This window comes from Macaca fascicularis, chromosome 19, assembly GCF_037993035.2.
Source record: "Macaca fascicularis isolate 582-1 chromosome 19, T2T-MFA8v1.1".
Taxonomy (NCBI): Eukaryota; Metazoa; Chordata; class Mammalia; order Primates; family Cercopithecidae; genus Macaca; species Macaca fascicularis.
This window is the reverse complement of record NC_088393.1, coordinates 24,804,155-24,822,964: the sequence shown is the minus strand read 5'-3', so window position 1 is coordinate 24,822,964 and position 18,810 is coordinate 24,804,155. Positions and strand designations below refer to the sequence as shown.

The 18,810-nt window shown below is 35.6% G+C and overlaps 1 protein-coding gene across 8 annotated transcripts in view; it reads right to left on the bottom strand.

Moving 5' to 3' along the window:
• Positions 1-8,743: 8,743 nt before the first annotated feature.
• The window catches only part of ZNF254 (zinc finger protein 254), an 88,788-nt gene continuing 78,721 nt past the window's right edge, over positions 8,744-18,810 (bottom strand). For 7 of the 8 annotated variants that reach the window (XM_065536331.2, XM_065536333.2, XM_065536330.2 and 4 more), the window contains one exon: positions 8,744-12,228. In XM_065536331.2, the coding sequence (XP_065392403.1) occupies positions 10,499-12,228 (1,730 nt within the window). In that variant the 3' untranslated portion in view covers positions 8,744-10,498. Of the gene's footprint in view, positions 12,229-16,045; positions 16,123-18,810 lie in introns of those variants that run through there. The other variant, XM_065536334.2, reaches the window with a different exon arrangement.

The window sequence follows — 18,810 nt, the reverse complement described above, 5'->3', positions numbered from 1 at the left end:
TATAAACAGAAGCAAAGACAAAAACCACATGATTATCTCAATAGATGCAGAAAAGGCTTTTGACAAAATTCAACAGTCCTTCATGCTAAAAACGCTCAATAAGTTCGGTATTGATGGAACATACCTCAAAATAATAAGAGCTATTTATGACAAACCCACAGCCAATATCATACTGAATGGGCAAAAACTGGAAAAATTCCCTTTGAAAACTGGCACAAGACAGCGATGCCCTCTCTCACCACTCCTATTCAACATAGTGTTGGAAGTTCTGGCTAGGGCAATCAGGAAAGAGAAAGAAATCAAGGGTATTTAGTTAGGAAAAGAAGAAGTCAAATTGTCCCTGTTTGCAGATGACATGATTGTATATTTAGAAAACCCCATCGTCTCAGCCCAAAATCTCCTTAAGCTGATAAGAAACTTCAGCAAAGTCTCAGGATACAAAATTAATGTGCAAAAATCACAAGCATTCTTGTACACCAGTAACAGACAAACAGAGAGCCAAATCATGAATGAACTTCCATTCACAATTACTTCAAAGAGAATAAAATACCTAGGAATCCAACTTACAAGGGATGTAAAGGACCTCTTCAAGGAGAACTACAAACCACTGCTCAGTGAAATAAAAGACGACATAAACAAATGGAAGAACATACCATGCTCATGGATAGGAAGAATCAATATCATGAAAATGGCCATACTGCCCAAGGTTATTTATAGATTCAATGCCATCCCCATCAAGCTACCAATGAGTTTCTTCACAGAATTGGAAAAAAACAGCTTTAAAGTTCGTATGGAACCAAAAAAGAGCCTGCATTGCCAAGACAATCCTAAGTCAAAAGAACAAAGCTGGAGGCATCACGCTACCTGACTTCAAACTATACTACAAGGCTACAGTAACCAAAACAGCATGATACTGGTACCAAAACAGAGATATAGACCAATGGAACAGAACAGAGCCCTCAGAAATAATACCACACATCTACAGCCAAATGATCTTTGATAAACCTGAGAAAAACAAGAAATGGGGAAAGGATTCCCTATTTAATAAATGGTGCTGGGATAATTGGCTAGCCATAAATAGAAAGCTGAAACTGGATCCTTTCCTTACTCCTTATTCGAAAATTAATTCAAGATGGATTAGAGACTTAAATGTTAGACCTAATACCATAAAAACCCTAGAAGAAAACCTAGGTAATACCATTCAGGACATAGGCATGGGCAAGGACTTCATGTCTAAAACACCAAAAGCAATGGCAACAAAAGCAAAAATTGACAAATGGGATCTAATTAAACTAAAGAGCTTCTGCACAGCAAAAGAAACTACCATCAGAGTGAACAGGCAACCTACAGAATGGGAGAAAATTTTTGCAATCTACTCACCAGACAAAGGGCTAATATCTAGAACCTACAAAGAACTCCAACAAATTTACAAGAAAAAAACAAACAACCCCATCCAAAAGTGGGCAAAGGATATGAATAGACATTTCTCAAAAGAGGACACTCATACAGCCAACAGACACATGAAAAAATGCTCATCATCACTGGCCATCAGAGAAATGCAAATCAAAACCACAATGAGATACCATCTCACACCAGTTAGAATGGCAATCATTAAAAAGTCAGGAAACAACAGGTGTTGGAGAGGATGTGAAGAAATAGGAACACTTTTACACTGTTGGTGGGATTGTAAACTAGTTCAACCATTATGGAAAACAGTATGGCAATTCCTCAAGGATCTAGAACTAGAAATACCATATGACCCAGCCATCCCATTACTGGGTATATACCCAAAAGATTCTAAATAATGCTGCTATAAAGACACATGCACACATAGGTTTATTGCGGCACTATTCACAATAGCAAAGACTTGGAATCAACCCAAATGTCCATCAGTGACAGACTGGATTAAGAAAATGTGGCACATATACACCATGGAATACTATGCAGCCATAAAAAAGATGAGTTTGTGTCCTTTGTAGGGACATGGATGCAACTGGAAACCATCATTCTCAGCAAACTATCACAAGAACAGAAAACCAAACACCGCATGTTCTCACTCATAGGTGTGACCTGAACAATGAGATCACCTGGACTCGGGAAGGGGAACATCACACACCGGGGCCTATCATGGGGAGGGGGGAGCAGGGAGGGATTGCATTGGGAGTTATACCTGATGTAAATGACGAGTTGATGGGTGCTGACGAGTTGATGGGTGCAGCACACCAACACGGCACAAGTATACATATGTAACAAACCAGCACGTTATGCACATGTACCCTAGAATTTAAAGTATAATTAAAAAAAAAAAAAAAAAAACAAATATAAGAAGCACAAAGAACAGCTGGGAAATCAATAGCAAAAAGATCTTCATCTTAGCACATTGTGATCAGGTTATCCAAAGTTAAGACAAAAAAATCTTAAGAGCTGTGAGAGAGAACCAGGTAACCTATAAAAGAAAACCTATCAGATTAACAGCAGATTTCTCAGCAGAAACCTTGTAAGTTAGAAGGGATTGGAGCCCCAACTACAGCCTCCTCAAACAAAACAATTATCAGTCAAGAATTTTCCATGCCATGAAACTAAGCATCATATATAAGGAAAGATACAGTCATTTTCAGACAAACAAATATTGAGATAATTCACCATTACCAAGCCCCTAATAGAAAATCTGCTAAGAGAAACTCTAGTTCATAAAACAAATCCTGGAAACATATCCAAACAGAATCTCTTTACAGCATAAATCAAACAGGATTTATAAAACAGAAATACAAGATAAAAAACAAAAGTGACAAACAAAAAAAAGGCCAGGTGCAGTGGTCCACACCTATAATCTCAGCACTTTTGGGGGCTATGGCGGGCGGATCACAAGGTCAGGAGTTTAGGACCAGCCTGGCCAATAAGGTGAATCCCCGTCTCTACTAAGTACAAAAAAATTAGCTGTGCGTGGTTGGGGGCACCTCTACTCCCAGCTACTTGGGAGCCTGACGCAGGAGAATCGCTTGAACCTGGGAGGCGGAGGTTGCAGTGAACCAAGATGGCGCCACTGCACTCCTGCCTGGGTGACAGAGTGAGATTCCATTTCCACAAAACAAAACACCAAAGTACGCAGGCAACAAAGAGCATAATGAACGCAGTGGTACCTCACATTTCAATACTAACATTGAATGTAAATGGCCTAAATGCTCCACTTAAAACAGAACTGCAGAATGGATAAGAACTAACCAACCAACTATCTGCTATCTTCAGGAGACTCACCTAGCACATAAGGACTCACATAAACTTAGAGGGGTGGAAAAAGGCGCTTCATGCAAATGGACACCAAAAACAAGCAGGGGTAGCTATTCTTATATAAGACAAAACAAACTTTAAAGTAACAGTGGTTAAAAGAGACAAACAGGGGCATTAAATAATGGTAAATGGCTGGTCCAACAGGAAAACATCACAACCCTAAACATATATCCACCTAATACTGGAGGGCCCAAATTTATAAAACAATTGATAACAGACCTAAGAAATGAGATAGACAGCAACAATGTAATAGTGGGGAACTTCAACTCCACTGACAGCACTAGACAGGCCATCAAGACAGAAAGTCAACCAAGAAAGAGTGGATTTAAACTATACCCTGGAAAAAAAATGGACTTAACATACACAAAACATTTCATTCAACAACTACAGAACACAATTCTACTCAACAGTGTATGGAACTTTCTCCAAGACAGACCATATGATAGGTTATAAAATAAGCCTCAACCATTTAAGAAAATTGAAATTATATCCAAGCACTCTCAGACCACAGTAGAATAAAACTGGAAATCAACTCCCAAAGGAAATTTCAAAACCACGTAAATATACGGAAATTAAATAACCTGCTCCTGAATAAGCACTGGGGCAAAAACCAAATCAATATGAAAATTAAGAAATTCTTCAAACAGAATGACAATAATGACACAACCTATCAAAACCTCTGGGACACAGCTAAGGTGGTGCTAAGAGGAAAGTTCATAGCCCTAAATGCTTACATCAAAAAGTCTGAAAGAGCACAAACAGACAATCTTAGGTCACACCACAAGAAACTAGAGAAACAAGAAAAAACCAAACCCAAACCCAGAAGAAAAAACAGAAAATAACCAAGATCAGAGCAGAACTAAATGAAATTGAAACAAAAAAATACAAAAGATAAATGAAACAAAAAGCTGCTTCTTTGAAAATATAAATAAAATTGATAGACCATTAGCAAGATTAACCAAGAAAAGAGAGAAAATCCAAATAACCTCACTGAGAAATGAAACAGGAGATAACTGACACCACTGAAATACAAAAAATCATTCAAGACTACTATGAACACCTCTACACACATAAATTAGAAAACCTAGAAGAGAAGAATAAATTCTTGTAAAAATACAACCCTCTTAACTTAAATCAAGAAGAACTAGATACCCTGAACAGACCAATAACAAGCAGTGAGATTAAAATAGTAATTTAAAAAATTAGCAATAAAAAGTCCAGGACCAGACAGATTCAAAGCAGAATTCTACCAGACATTCAAAGAATTGGTACCAATCTTCTTGACACTATTCCACCAGATAGAGAAATAAGGAACCCTCCCTAATTCATTCTATTAAGTCAGCATCACCCTGGTACCAAAATCAGGAAAAGACACAACTACGAAAGAAAACTGCAGGCCAATATCCTTGATAACCATTGATGCTAAAATCCTTAAAAAAATACTAGCTAACCGAATCCAACAACATGTCAAAAAGATAATGCCCCATGACAAAGTGGGTTTCATAGCAGGAATGCAGGGATGGTCTGACACACACAAGTCAACAAATGTGATACACCACAAAAATAGAATTGAAAACAAAAATAGCATGATCATCTCAATAGACACAGAAAAAGCATTCGACAAAATCCAGCATCTCTTTGTAAGTAAAACTCTCAGCTTGGTCTGGCGCACGGTGGCTCACGCCTGTAACCCCAGCACTTTGGGAGGCGGAGGCAGGCAGATCACCTGACATCAGGAGTTCAAGACCAGCCTGACCAATATGATGAAACCTCGTCTCTACTAAAAGTACAAAAATTAGCCGGGCATGGTGACATGTGCCTGTAATCTCAGCTACTTGGGAGGCTGAGACAGAAGAATCGTTTGAACCCAGGAGGCAGAGGTTGTGGTGAGCCGAGATCGTGCCATTGCACTCCAGCCTGGGCAACAAGAGTAAAACTCTGTCAAAACAAACAAACAAAACCTCTCAGGAAAGTTGGCATACAAAGAATAGCTTAAGGTAATAAAAGCTATCTACAACAAACCCACAGCCAACATAATACTGAATGAGGAAAAGTTGAAAGTATTCTCTCTGAGAATGGAAACAAGACTAGGATGCCCACTCTCACCAACATAGTCCTGGACGTCCTCTCCAACATAGTCCTGGACATCCTCCAGAGTTATCCAGAAAAAGAAATAAAGGGCATCCAAGTCAGTAAACAGGAAGTCAAGCTGTCCCTGGTTGCTGATGATATGAATATTTACCTCGAAAAGCCTAGGACTCCTCCAGAGGCTCCTACAACTGATAAAAGAATTCAGCAAAGTTTCTGGATACAAGATTAATGTACACAAATCAGTAGCTCTTTTATTCTTTTATTCACTAACAGAAACCAAATGGAGAATTAAATCAAGAACTCCCCTTTTACAATAGCTGAAAAAAAAGAAAAAGAAAAACTTAGGCGTATACCTAATGAAGGAGTCAAAAGACCTCTAAAAGGAAAACTACAAAACACTACTGAAAGAAATCATAGATGACATCAACAAATGGAAACACATTCCATGCTCAAGGATGGGTAGAATCAATATTGTGAAAATGATCATACTGCCAAAAGCAATCTATGAATTCAGCACAACTCCCATCAAAATACTACCATCATTCTTCACAGTTAGAAAAAACAATTCTAAAATTCATATGGAACCAAAAAAGGGCCCACAGAGCCAAAGAAAAACTAAGCAAAAAACAAATCTGGAGGCACCACACTACCTGATTTCAAACTATACTACAAAATCATAGTGTCCAAAACAGCATGGTATAAAAATAGACACACACACCAATGGAACAGAGAATCCAGAAATAAACTGAAATAATTACAGCCAAGCAATCTTCAAAAAAGTAAAAATACATAAAGTGGGGAAAAGACACCCATTTCAACAAATGGTGTTGGGATAATTGGCTAGCCACATGTAGGAGAATAAAACCGGATCCTCATCTCTCACCTTATTAAAAAAAAAAAAAAAAATCAACACAAGATGGATTAAGGACTTAAACGTAAGACCTGAAACTATAAAAATTCTGGAAGATAACAATGGAAAAACCCTTCTAGACATTGGCTAGGCAAAAATTTCATGACCAAAAACCCAAAAGCAAATGCAGTATAAACAAAGATAAATAGCTGGGACTTAATTAAATAGAGAGTTTTTGCATGGCAAAAGGAACAGTAAACAGACAACTCACAGAGTGGGAGAAAATCTTCACAATCTATACATCTGACAAAGAACTAATATACAGAATCTACAAGGAACTCAAACATATCAGTAAGAAAAAAAAATCAAAAACTGTGCTAAAGATAATTCTCAAAAGAAGATATACAAATGGACAACAAACATATGAAAAAATGCTCAACATCACTATTGATCAGGGAAATGAAAATCAAAACCACAATGCAAAACCACCTTATTCCTGCAAGAATAGTCATAATCAAAAGATCAAAAGACTGTAGATGTTGGCGTGGATGCGGTGATTAGGGAACACTTTGTAAAAAGTAAAGTAGAGGTTCCTCTTCAAAGTTTTTTCCCCCCATCTAATTAGGAATAAATGGTAACTTTTCTTAGAAGCAAAATTTATTCAAAGACCTGTACTCCTAAATATTTGCCCTGGTATGCTTATAGTGGTCCACGCAAGCATTAGGTCATAGCCCGTTCCTCTTCCTTATTTAAAAGTGGTTTTACCTTTCTGAGCATTCCACAAGTTACTCACTCCTTTCTTTGTTCTCCTTTACCTTTGCCTCTTTTAAAAAGTTCTAAGTTGCTAGCTAATCAGGACAAATACAGAATGTGAGGTCCCATTCCAGCCAACGGAAACCGGACACAACAGTAGGGTGGAAGCGTCAGGTTATAAATGACCCTGTCTCCTTTGTTCATTGTACTTTCATGGCAAAACTGCTGGCGAGTGTGCACTTTCTGCAGGAAGTAAAAATGGCCTTATTAAACAAATTAAATGTATGTTCAAGTGCTATTTCTTTATGGCACTAAGGAATAAACATTTCAAACAACTTCTACACTGCTGGTGGGAATGTAAACTAGTACAGCTGCAATGAAAAACAGTGTAGATATTCCTTAAAGAACTAAAAGTAGAACTACCATTTGATCCAGCAATCCCACTACTGGGTATCTATCCAGAGAAAAACTAGTCATTATTTGAAAAATATACTTGCACACGCATGTTTCTAGCAGCACAATTCGCAACTAAAAAAATCACAGAACCAACTGAAATGCCCAGCAATCAATGAGTGGATACACACACACACACACACCCCGGACTACTACTCAGCCACAAAAAGGAATGAATTAACAGCATTTGCAATGACCTGGATGAGACTGGAGACTGTAATTCTAAGTGAAGTAACTCAGGAATGGAAAACCAAACATCATATGTTCTCACTGGTATGTGGGAGATAAGCTATGAGGACACAAAAGCATAAGAATTATACAATGAACTTTGGGGACTTTGGGGAAAGAGTGGCGGGGGGAGATAAAAGACAACTTATATGGTGGAGTGTATCCTGCTCAGATGATGATTGCACCAGGATCTCACAGGTCACCACTTAAGAACTTATTCATCTAACCAAATACCACATGTACCCCAATAACTTAAGGAACAGCAAAATTAAAAATATATATATTCTTATAATTACAGACCAGCTCACATAATACTTCTAAAACTATTACACAGGTCAGGCATACTGGCTCACGCCTGTAATCCCAGGACTTTCAGAGGCCAACGTGGGTGGATCACCTAAGGTCAGGAGTTGAAGACCAGCCTGACCAACATGGTGAAACCTCATCTCTACTAAAAATACAAAAATTAGCTGGGCATGGTGGCGGGCACCTGTAATCCCAGCTACTTGGGAGGCTGAGGCAGGAGAATTGCTTGAACGTAAAAGGCAGAGATTACAGTGAGCTGAGATCGCACCATTGAACTTCAGCCTTGGTGACAGAGCAAGACTCTGTCTCAAAAATAAATAGATAAACAAACAAGCAAACAAGTAACAAAAAAAAAAACAAAGTTGTGGGTCTAGCACGAGTACCAGTCAAGTTAAAACATAGAATCTGCATGGGGAGATTCTGAATCATAAGCCCAAAGACTGTACAGTAATAAATTCAACACAAAGCAAATAGCATGAATTTGGTTTCAGCATTTTTGAAAATTTTTGTTTTCTAGTAAATTAGACACCTTATTAAAATAATTTATTTTGTTCCAATATTGCTTTTTGCTGCTAAAAACTTTCAAACCTGTACTCACACAAACATACTTACTCCATAATTTATTTACACCTAAGGTTTATCTTTAACAGATGTATATATATTTAATTTTATGTAAATCAATTCTAAGAGTCCATATGTGCTTGCGGGCAGAGGCCACATGTTCAAAGAAAAATATATTAAAATTTTTAAAAATATTCAGAACTCAGAAATGTATGGATTTTACATGTTTGTATATAATTTTTTATTATGACCATAAAAATGACCCTGTAGTCAATAACAATTGTAAATTTAAAAATAACTAAAACAGTAGAATTGAATTGCTTGTAGTAAAAAGAATAAATGCTAGAGGTAATGGATATCTCATTTCCTCTAATGTGATTATTTATAATATAGAGTATGCCTGCATCAAAATATACCATAAATGGCATACATATATACACATATTATGTATCCACAAAAATTAAGAAAAATAAATTTAAATCTGAAAATAAGAATAAAAATTTAACCTATAGGAACAATATTCTTTAACTTATTGGCAATTTAAAGTCACTGGCAAAAAAGATTCCTAGAGATGACAGTCCATTATCTTACAAAAGTGTATTGTTATCATCTTTTACCTACACCCTTGAGTAAAGTGGAACAGGTTAATGTTAGTGGCATGAGAACACTTCATTGAATTCACAATAGTATTTAACATGTTAAAAATGTTGAATTGAAAAGCTAAGTTCACACATAATTTATAATTTAAAAATATACTGCATATTATTCCATAGAAGTACAATTAATAAAATAACATATAACTTAATTTTAACTAAAATTAAGAATATTTTTCATTCATAGTGAACACCTACCTCATGCATCACTCAATATTATAAGTTAACCACAAAGAGCCTCTCTACTTAAATTTTCATCATGCATCTTACATTTTAATGTCCTTATCTTTTCATAGAAAAGATCATAAATAATGCCGAATAAAAATCTCATATATTTTATGCAGCAACAATTAGTCACATGCTTTCACATGTGAATACACTAGGAATGATGAAACAGTATGAAGTAATTTAAGAGTTTAACACATTATTCACTTTTTTAAAAATGTATTTTTTTAAAAGTACTTTGAATGTAAAGTTATATACAAATAATGTTTACACAAATTTTAGTTTGTATTATTTTCTACTCAGCACTCTGATTTAGTGTAATGTCTAATGTTTGAGCACCCTAGATATTTCTACTGTGAATTGTTCCCTGATATAGACTTAATTTTGGAGTATCATTCATATCTAATGCATCTACAAAAATATATTTTAGATGAACACCTCAGTGGTTTATAATTTGTAGTTTTTGAAAAAATGTTTTTCCAAATTCATTACACTTGCAGGGTTTTCTTCAATATAAACTCCCTGATGTTCAACACAATTTTAACAACTGCCTGAGGGTTTTTCTCTAGTACAAAATGTGTACAATAAGATCTGTGATGCAAGTAAAGATATTACAATCCTCTTCATATTTGTAATGCTTTTTCAAAATAAATACTCTTCTATACTTTAAAAACATATTTTCTGATCTTCTGAGAGTAGATTTTAATGCTTTTTAGTATGAACTCTATGATTTTGAGTAAGATGTGGGCAGGCATTAATGGCTTTTTTACTTTGCCTATATTTGTACATTTGTTCTGAAGTATAAATGCTTTCCTGTGCAATAAGGTGTGAGCATTGGTTCGAAGCCTGGCCACATTGTTCACACTGGTAGTTCTCCAGTATGAATTATCTTACCTACAATCAAGTGTGACAATCATTTAAAGGCTTTGTCACATTCTTCACATTTCTAGGATTTTTCAGCAGAATGATTTTCTTTAAAGTTTGAGGTATTGTCAAAAGCAACAGCACCTCTCTCAGGTTTGTAGTTTCTCTCCAGTATGAATAACCTTATATCTACTAAGAATTGAGGACTTTCATAGGCTTTGGCACATTATTCATACTTGCAATATTTCTCTCCAATATGAGTTATCCTATCTGTGGTGAGGTAGGGCTGGTTAACAGCTTTGCCACATTTTCCCCATTTATAGGGTTGCTCTCCAGTATGAATTCTCTTATGTTTAGTTAGGGTTGAGGACCAGAAAAAGGCTTTGCCACATTCTTCACATTTGTAGGGTTTTACTCCAGTATGAATTACCTTATGTTTAGTAAAAGTTGAAGACCGGCTAAAAGATTTGCCACATTCTTCACATTTGTAGGGTTTCTCTCCAGTATGAATTCTCTTATGGTTAGTAAGGATTGAAGACTGCTTAAAGGCTTTGCCACATTTCTCACATTGGTAGGGTTTCTCTTCAGTATGAATTATCTTATGTTTAGTAAGAGTCGAGGACCAGTTAAAGGCTTTGCCACATTCTTCACATTTGTAGGGTTTCTCTCCAGTATGAATTATCTTATGCGTAGTAAGGGTTGAGGATTGGCTAAAAGCTTTGCCACATTCTTTACATTTGTAGGGTTTCTCTCCAGTGTGCATCCTCTTATGTCTAGTTAGGGTTGAGGACCATATAAATGTCTTGCCACATTCTTCACATTTGTAGGGTTTCTCCCTAGTATGAATTCTCTTATGTTTAGTAAGGGTTGAGGACCAGATAAAAGCTTTGCCACATTCTTCACACTTGTAAGGTTTCTCTCCAGTATGAATTATCTTATGTGTAGTAAGATTTGAAGATCGATTAAAACCTTTGCCACATTCTTCACATTTGTAGAGTTTCTCTCCAACATGAATTATTTTATGTGTAGTAAGAGTTGAGAGTTGCTTAAAAGCTTTGCCACATTCTAAACATTTGTAGCGTTTCTCTCCTGTATGAATTATCTTATGTGTAGTAAGGGTTGAGGATTGGCTAAAAGCTTTGCCACATTCTTCACATTTGTAGGGTTTCTCTCCAGTGTGCATCCTCTTATGTCTAGTTAGGGTTGAGGACCATATAAATGCTTTGCCACATTCTTCACAGTTGTAGGGTTTCTTTCTAGTATGAATTCTCTTATGTTCAGTAAGGGTTGAGGACCAGATAAATGTTTTGCCACATTCTTCACACTTGTAAGGTTTCTCTCCAGTATGAATTATCTTATGTGTAGTAAGATTTGAGGGTCGATTAAAAGCTTCACCACATTCTTCACATTTGTAGAGTTTCTCTCCAGCATGAATTATTTCATGTGTAGTAAGGGTTGAGAGTTGCTTAGAAGCTTTGCCATACTCTTCACATTTGCAGGGTTTCTCTTCAGTATAAATTTTCCTGTGATTAGTAAGGGTTGAGGACCAATTAAAGGTTTTTCCACATTCTTTACATTTGTAGGACATCTCTCTATGATAAATGCTTTTGTGTTGGGTTTTATGTGAAAGCATGCAAAATGGTTTGACACATTTTTTACCTTTGGAAGATTTCTTTTCAGTATGTCTTATCTTATGTCTGTTTGAATTTAAAAATTTAAATAAGACTTTCAAATATTTATCACTTTGAAATACTTTGCTCTGGGCAGTTGTGAAACACTGGTTATGTCCATTATAACCTTCTTTGTTCACCTTACACTCATCCACACTTTTATAGCCTTTTCTTAACTGTAAATTCTCAGGTCCGTATTTTTCATATCTTCTCAGTATTACTTTTTGAAAAGAGTCATCCATGCCCTGCTCTGGCCAAAGGTCTTGAGCAAAACGAGGACATATACCTGAAAAAATAAATAAATAAATAAATTACTCCATTTACTAGACTCAGATGAATATAGTTTTAAAATCTTACCTATAAAATTATACAAACTACATAAACAAGATGGCACTGCAAAATACCACAGGTCCTAATTCTTTCATAGACATAAATGTAACAAAAACATACAGACCAAAACACATCTGTGGAAAAGTTATATATGAGTCAAGTGTGTGCAGTGTCCCAGGTGAGCACAATGCAAAAGAAACACGTGGAAGAAAAAGAAAAGTCTGTTAAATTTACTCAACACATCTTTTCCTGGTTCCCACTATAACATAGTGCCTTTAAAACGAAATTGCCAACTCTTGGTTTCTGTTTTAAAAGAAAGGTAAAATACTGGCACATTCATTGTCATTTCTGGCTTTTAGTGGTTTTTCCTGACACTGGTTTCTGTCTCTCATGACATAAAGTACTGAAAGAAATGGTGGTATATTTTGGAATGAGAGTTTGAGTCTGCTGAGACCAAAGAAAAACGTTACATACAGCAGCAAACAGACTGCAGTGCCACAGAAATGGAACAGGTGTAGCAAGTGATGACTGACTCTACGAAGTAACATGAGTAAACTCTCTTAACTAAAGAATAAACACAAAATTTCAGACAACACATATCCTAAGAACATGTTTAAGGAACTCTCATAATCAACAGGCAAGAAAATTGTTTTCAGAATATGCCAGGACAAAGCTACATTATAAAGATTTTGACAAGAAGCTTTTTTTAATGTCCAAATCTCAATCAAAGATTATAATATATACAAAATAGGACAATACCACCAAAAATATATAATTTTCTGAAAGAAACCATAAAAAAGATGTATACATTAATTTTAATATTTGGTAATAAACTGATTAAAATAGGTACAGAGACAACTATGGAAAATTAGAAAAATGATGATGAGAATAAAAAATATTTAAGATATCAAAAAACAGAAATTGTGGAGATAAAATATACACCAAAAAACTGACAGATCCTGAAAGTAAAAAAAAAAAAAAAAAAAAAAAAAAAGATGTAAAAATAAAAAAGTTCAACAAACTAGAATAACAAAAAGATATTTATTACAAACACATACATAAGCACAATTTCAAAAGTCACAGACAAAAAGATTATCTTTGAAGCTGCAAGATAAAACTGATGTGCCAGGTCAGGCACAGTGGCTCACACCTGTAATCCAGGCACTTTGGGAGGCTGAGGTGGGCTGATCACTTGAGGTCAGGAGTTTGAGACCAACCTGACCAACATGGCAAAACCCCATCTCTACTAAAACTACAAAAATTAGCCAGGCATGGTGGTGTATGCCTGTAATCCCAGCTACTCAGGAAGCTGAGGCTGGAGAACCACCTGAACCCCTTAAGTGGAGATTGCAGTGAGCTCACGTCACACCACTACACTCCAGCCTGGCTGAGGGATACAGTGAGACTCTGTCTGCACAAAAAAAAAAAAAAAAAAAAAAAGAAAAGAAAAGAAGTGATGTGCCATTTACAAACATACTGTTATGAGATAATCAGTGAACTGTTAACAGAAATTTTGCAGGCCATAAGGGAACTGTGTGATGTAGTCATGAAAAAAATTGTGAAAAAAAAAATAGCTTCAATTAATTGAGAATAATACCATCAGTGAATCTGTCCTCCCAAATAAAAAAAGTAAACACCTTCCAAAGTAACCAAACTCTAAAAAAGTATATTGGAAGTGCATATGCCCTACAGATAAAAGGTGCTGAAAACAGTTCATTCTACTGAAAATAACATGATTTTTTTAAAAAAAAAAAAAAACAGAATAATATAAAAATACATGATTTTCTAGGAAAAAATATGCAAATACACAAAAGTAGAATTTCTTAGTATTACCCTAGTGGTGCAGAAAACATTTTTAATTATTCTCTGAAATTTGAAGGATAAAAGCATAGAAATCATCATAAATATTCATTAATGAATATACAATATAAAAAGATACCATTAACAACATCAATGACAAATTTGAGGGAAGGTGTAATAAGAACAAATTTTTGTATACAACATAAGTTTATTTACCAGATTAAAATATGTTGTTGTATCTTTTAGAGGTTATATGTAATACCCCAAGGTACCACAAAAATATTTGTATAAATACACAAAACAAAATAAGTGAAAGCCTATCAATACAAATATCAAAAAGACACAAAGAAAGATGGAAAGAGAATAAAAGACAAAGACACAAGAATCAAATAAAATACTTAATAAAGTAACAATCTATTTCAGAAAATTATTTAAATATATATAAAATTAACTTTTAAATTGAGACATACTTTCAATAAATAGTTTTATTAAAATATTTTAAAGACCGAGATTCATCTTGCCTTTCTACAAGAGTCAGTTGAAATCTAATGATAAAAAAAGACTGGAAGAGGTAGAAAGAAAGTAGACATTCCATGAAAATATTAATCAAATGAGAGCAGAAACAGTCAAAATAATCTTACACAAGCTACATCTTAAGTGAAAAATTATAATATTTTATAAAATGTACTTGAAATTGAAACTCCAAAGAAACAAAGAAGGACATCAAAAAATAATAGATTTATTCACTGGGAACCTATGAAAAATTTGTGTCTGTGCGTGTGCATGTGTGTGTGTCTCACATTAGGGTTCCAAATATATAGAGCAAATATTGACAGAATGGAAGAAACACACAGAAAGCAATATAATTATAGCAAGATATTTTAATACCATACTTACTGTAATAAAAATAAAACAAGAAAGAATGTTAATAAGCAAACAGACTACTTAAAGGCAGTATAAAACAATTATTCCAGAGTTATAGAGAACACTCCTCAACATCATCAGAATATACACCCTTCTCAATAGCTCATACATTTTCCTTGATAAACCACATCTTAAGCCAAAAAGGAAGTCTTACCAAAATTTTTAAAAGTAAACTTCCATGAACTACTTTCTATGAGTAAAATGGAGTATGAGTATCCAACAATGAGAGAAAAACTGAAAAATTTACAAATATATAGAAATTAAACAACACACCCTTGAGTGTGCTTTTATACAAAGGTTGAAATAGTTAATATTGTGAAAAGGTCCATCCTGCTCAATGCAATCCACAGACTTAATGCAATGTTTTTCAAATTTCTCATTGCATTTTTGAAGAAACAGGAACAGCAACCCCAAAAGTATACAGAATCGCAAGAGACAATAAAGTACCCAACAATCTTCAAAAAATAAAAGGAACAATGCTGCAGGCATTAAAGTTCTTGATTAAAACACACTACAAAGCTACAGAATTAAAACAATTTGGTATAAGTATAAAGGTGAAAAAGTAGACTAATAAAATAGAATGCAGCACATATATAAACATTCACATATATGGTCATATAAGGAGTCATTTACATACTCATAATTACTGCAGCATTGTTACTGCAAGCCAATAGGTAAAAGCAATGCAAATTTCTTTCACCAAATCATTCAGTAGACATAATTTGAAATATAAAAATTCTGAAATATTACTCAGTCTTCAAAAAGCAGGAAATATTGTACCAACTGTAAAGATAAATGTTGATGGCATTATGCAAAATGAAATGAGAGTTACACTCTTAGAAACAAAGAACAGAGTGGTGTTCACAAAGTGCCATAAAACAGAAAAAATTGGGGCCAGGCGTGGTGGCTCACACCTGTAATCCGAGGACTTTGAGAGACCCAAGTGGGTGGATCACCTAAAGTCAGGAGTTTAAAATGAGCCTGGCCAACATGGTGAAACCCCATCTCTAATAAAAATACAAAAATTAGCCAGGCATGATGGTAGGCACCTGTAATCTGAGCTACTCAGGAGGCTGAGGCACGAGAATCACTTGAACCTGGGAGGTGGAGGTTGCAGCGAGCTGAGATGGCACCACTGCACTTCAGCCTGGGTGACAGAGCAAGACTCCACCTCAAAAAAGAAAAAAAAAAAAAGGAACAATTGGTAATCAATATGTATTAAGATTTAGCTTTGCAAGATAAAAACATTTTAGCAATGTGTTGCATGGCAATGTCAAGATAATTAATATGACTAAACTGAATATTTAAAAATATTTTGTGGTAAATTTTGTTATTTTTTTGACAAGTAAACAATAATACCCAAAAGAGATACAGAGTTATGATAGTTATAAATTATATTCAAATCCAAGTGTTTCTCCCAACAAAAATCATATAGATTCATAAATAGGATGTTGAAATTACAAGAATTTTATGAGTACTCATCTACACAGGATTAGAAAACCATTCACAACAAACCTAAACGACACATATACAAGTAATTAAAACAACAACAACAACAACAAGGGTAGCCAGGTGCAGTGGCTCATGCCTGTAATCACTTTGGGAGGCTGAAAAGGGAGGATCAAGAGGTCAAGAGTTTGAGACCAGTCTGGCCAACGTGGTAAACTGTCTCTACTAAAAATACAAAAATTAGCCAGGCGTGGTGGTGGGCACCTGTAATCCCAGCTACTCGGGAGGCTGAGGCAGGAAAATCACTTGAACCTGGAAGGCAGAGGTTGCAGTGAGCCGAGATCATGCCACCGCACTCCAGCCTGGTCAACAAGAGCAAAAATTTGTCTCGGAAAAAAACAAAAAACAAAACAACAACAACAACAAAAAACAAGGATAACATTTACACAGGCAAACAAACATAGAAATAATTCCACTGGAAAAAGACATATGGCTGATTCCTATTTGATTTTTCTCCACATTGTCTTAAATTGTACAAAGTTAAATATTATCATGCACAATTATGATATATACTACAAAATCAAAACACAAATAACAGATGTGCGGTGGCATATGCTAGAACATATAACACAAAAATATAAAATTGCAAAACAAAATTAAAACATGGAATGTAAAACTTAATTAGATACCATCAAATAGATCAATATATTCATTAAGGGAATCTTAGAAGAAGGATATGGGAAAAAAATAATACAGTGGTTACTTGAAGATAAAGGGTGAGAACTTCCCAAATTTTGATGTAATAAAGGAAAAAAATTGTAACCAAGAATATTTGATTTAAATTTATTTCCCTTTAAGAATAAGATGAAAATTTAAAATTTCCAAAATAAAAGGTGAGGGAGCTCATCACCAGTAGCACAGTTCTACAAAAAAATGCTACATGGTGGCCAGACATTGTGGCTTATACCTGTAATTCTACAGTTTTAGGAGGCCAAAGCTGTCACAACACTAAAGACCAGGAGATTCAGATCAGTCTGAGTAATACAGCAGAGACTCTGCATGCCGGGCGCGGTGGCTCACGCCTGTAATCCCAGCACTTTGGGAGGCCGAGGCGGGAGGATCACAAGGTCAGGAAATTGAGACCATCCTGGTGAACACAGTGAAACCCCGTTTCTACTAAAAATACAAAAAACTAGCCAGGCGTGGTGGTGGGCGCCTGTAGTCCCAGGTACTCCAGAGGCTGAGGCAGGAGAATGGTGTGAACCCGGGAGGCAGGGGTTGCAGTGAGCTGAGATCGCGCCACTGCATTCCAGCCTGGGTGACAGAGCCAGACTCCGTCTCAAAAAAAAAAATAAATAAATAAAAAAAATAAATGGGCCGGGCACGGTGGCTCACACCTGTAATCCCAGCACTTTGGGAGGCCGAGGCAGGTGGATCACAAGGTCAGGAGATTGAGACCATCCTGGCTAACATGGTGAAACCCTGTTTCTACTAAAAATACAAAATAAAAACAAAATTAGCTGGGCGTAGTGGGGTGCGCCTGTAGTCCAAGCTACTCAGGAGGCTGACGCAGGAGAATGGCATGAACTCAGGAGGCGAAGCTTGCAGTGAGCCGAGAATGCGCCACTGCACTCCAGCCTGGGCAACAGAGGGAGACTCCGTCTCAACAACAACAAAAACGACAAAAAAGAAGGTAAAATGAGTCAACTTTGTTTAAAAATAAAATAATACTGGACAGCATCATAAAACCATACATAAAAATAAAGCTATTAAATGTAAACATGCAAATGTATGAATCTTTACTATCATAATGATGACACATAAAACCCTTAAGAGCTCTTCTGTAGAATATTCAAAACAATAAAAATCTGCATAAATGTTAATACACAAAATAAATTTTAATATTAATAAACTGAAAAATACAGAGGTATAATTTTATATTCAATTGAAGTTGTCATGAGATTAAAATAGATTGTTTTAATTTTTAGATGTTTTACGTGAACTCCATTTTTAACATGATATGGTTTAGCCGTGTCCCAGCCCAAGACTCATCTTTAATTTACATATGTTGTGGGAGGGACGTGGTAGCAGGAATTGAATCATGGGGGCAGATCTTTTCTGTGCTGTTCTCATGATAGTGAATAAGTCTCATGAAATCTGAAGGCTTTATAAGGCAGTTTTCCTGCACAAGCTCTCTTTCTTTTGTCTGCCACCATGGGGGACATGCCTTTCACTTTCCACCATGATTGTGATGACTCCTCAGTCACACGAAACTGTAAGACCAATAAACCTCTTTCTTTTGTAAATTGCCCAGTCTGAGGTATGTCTTTATCAGCAGCATGAAAACAGACTAATACACAAGATG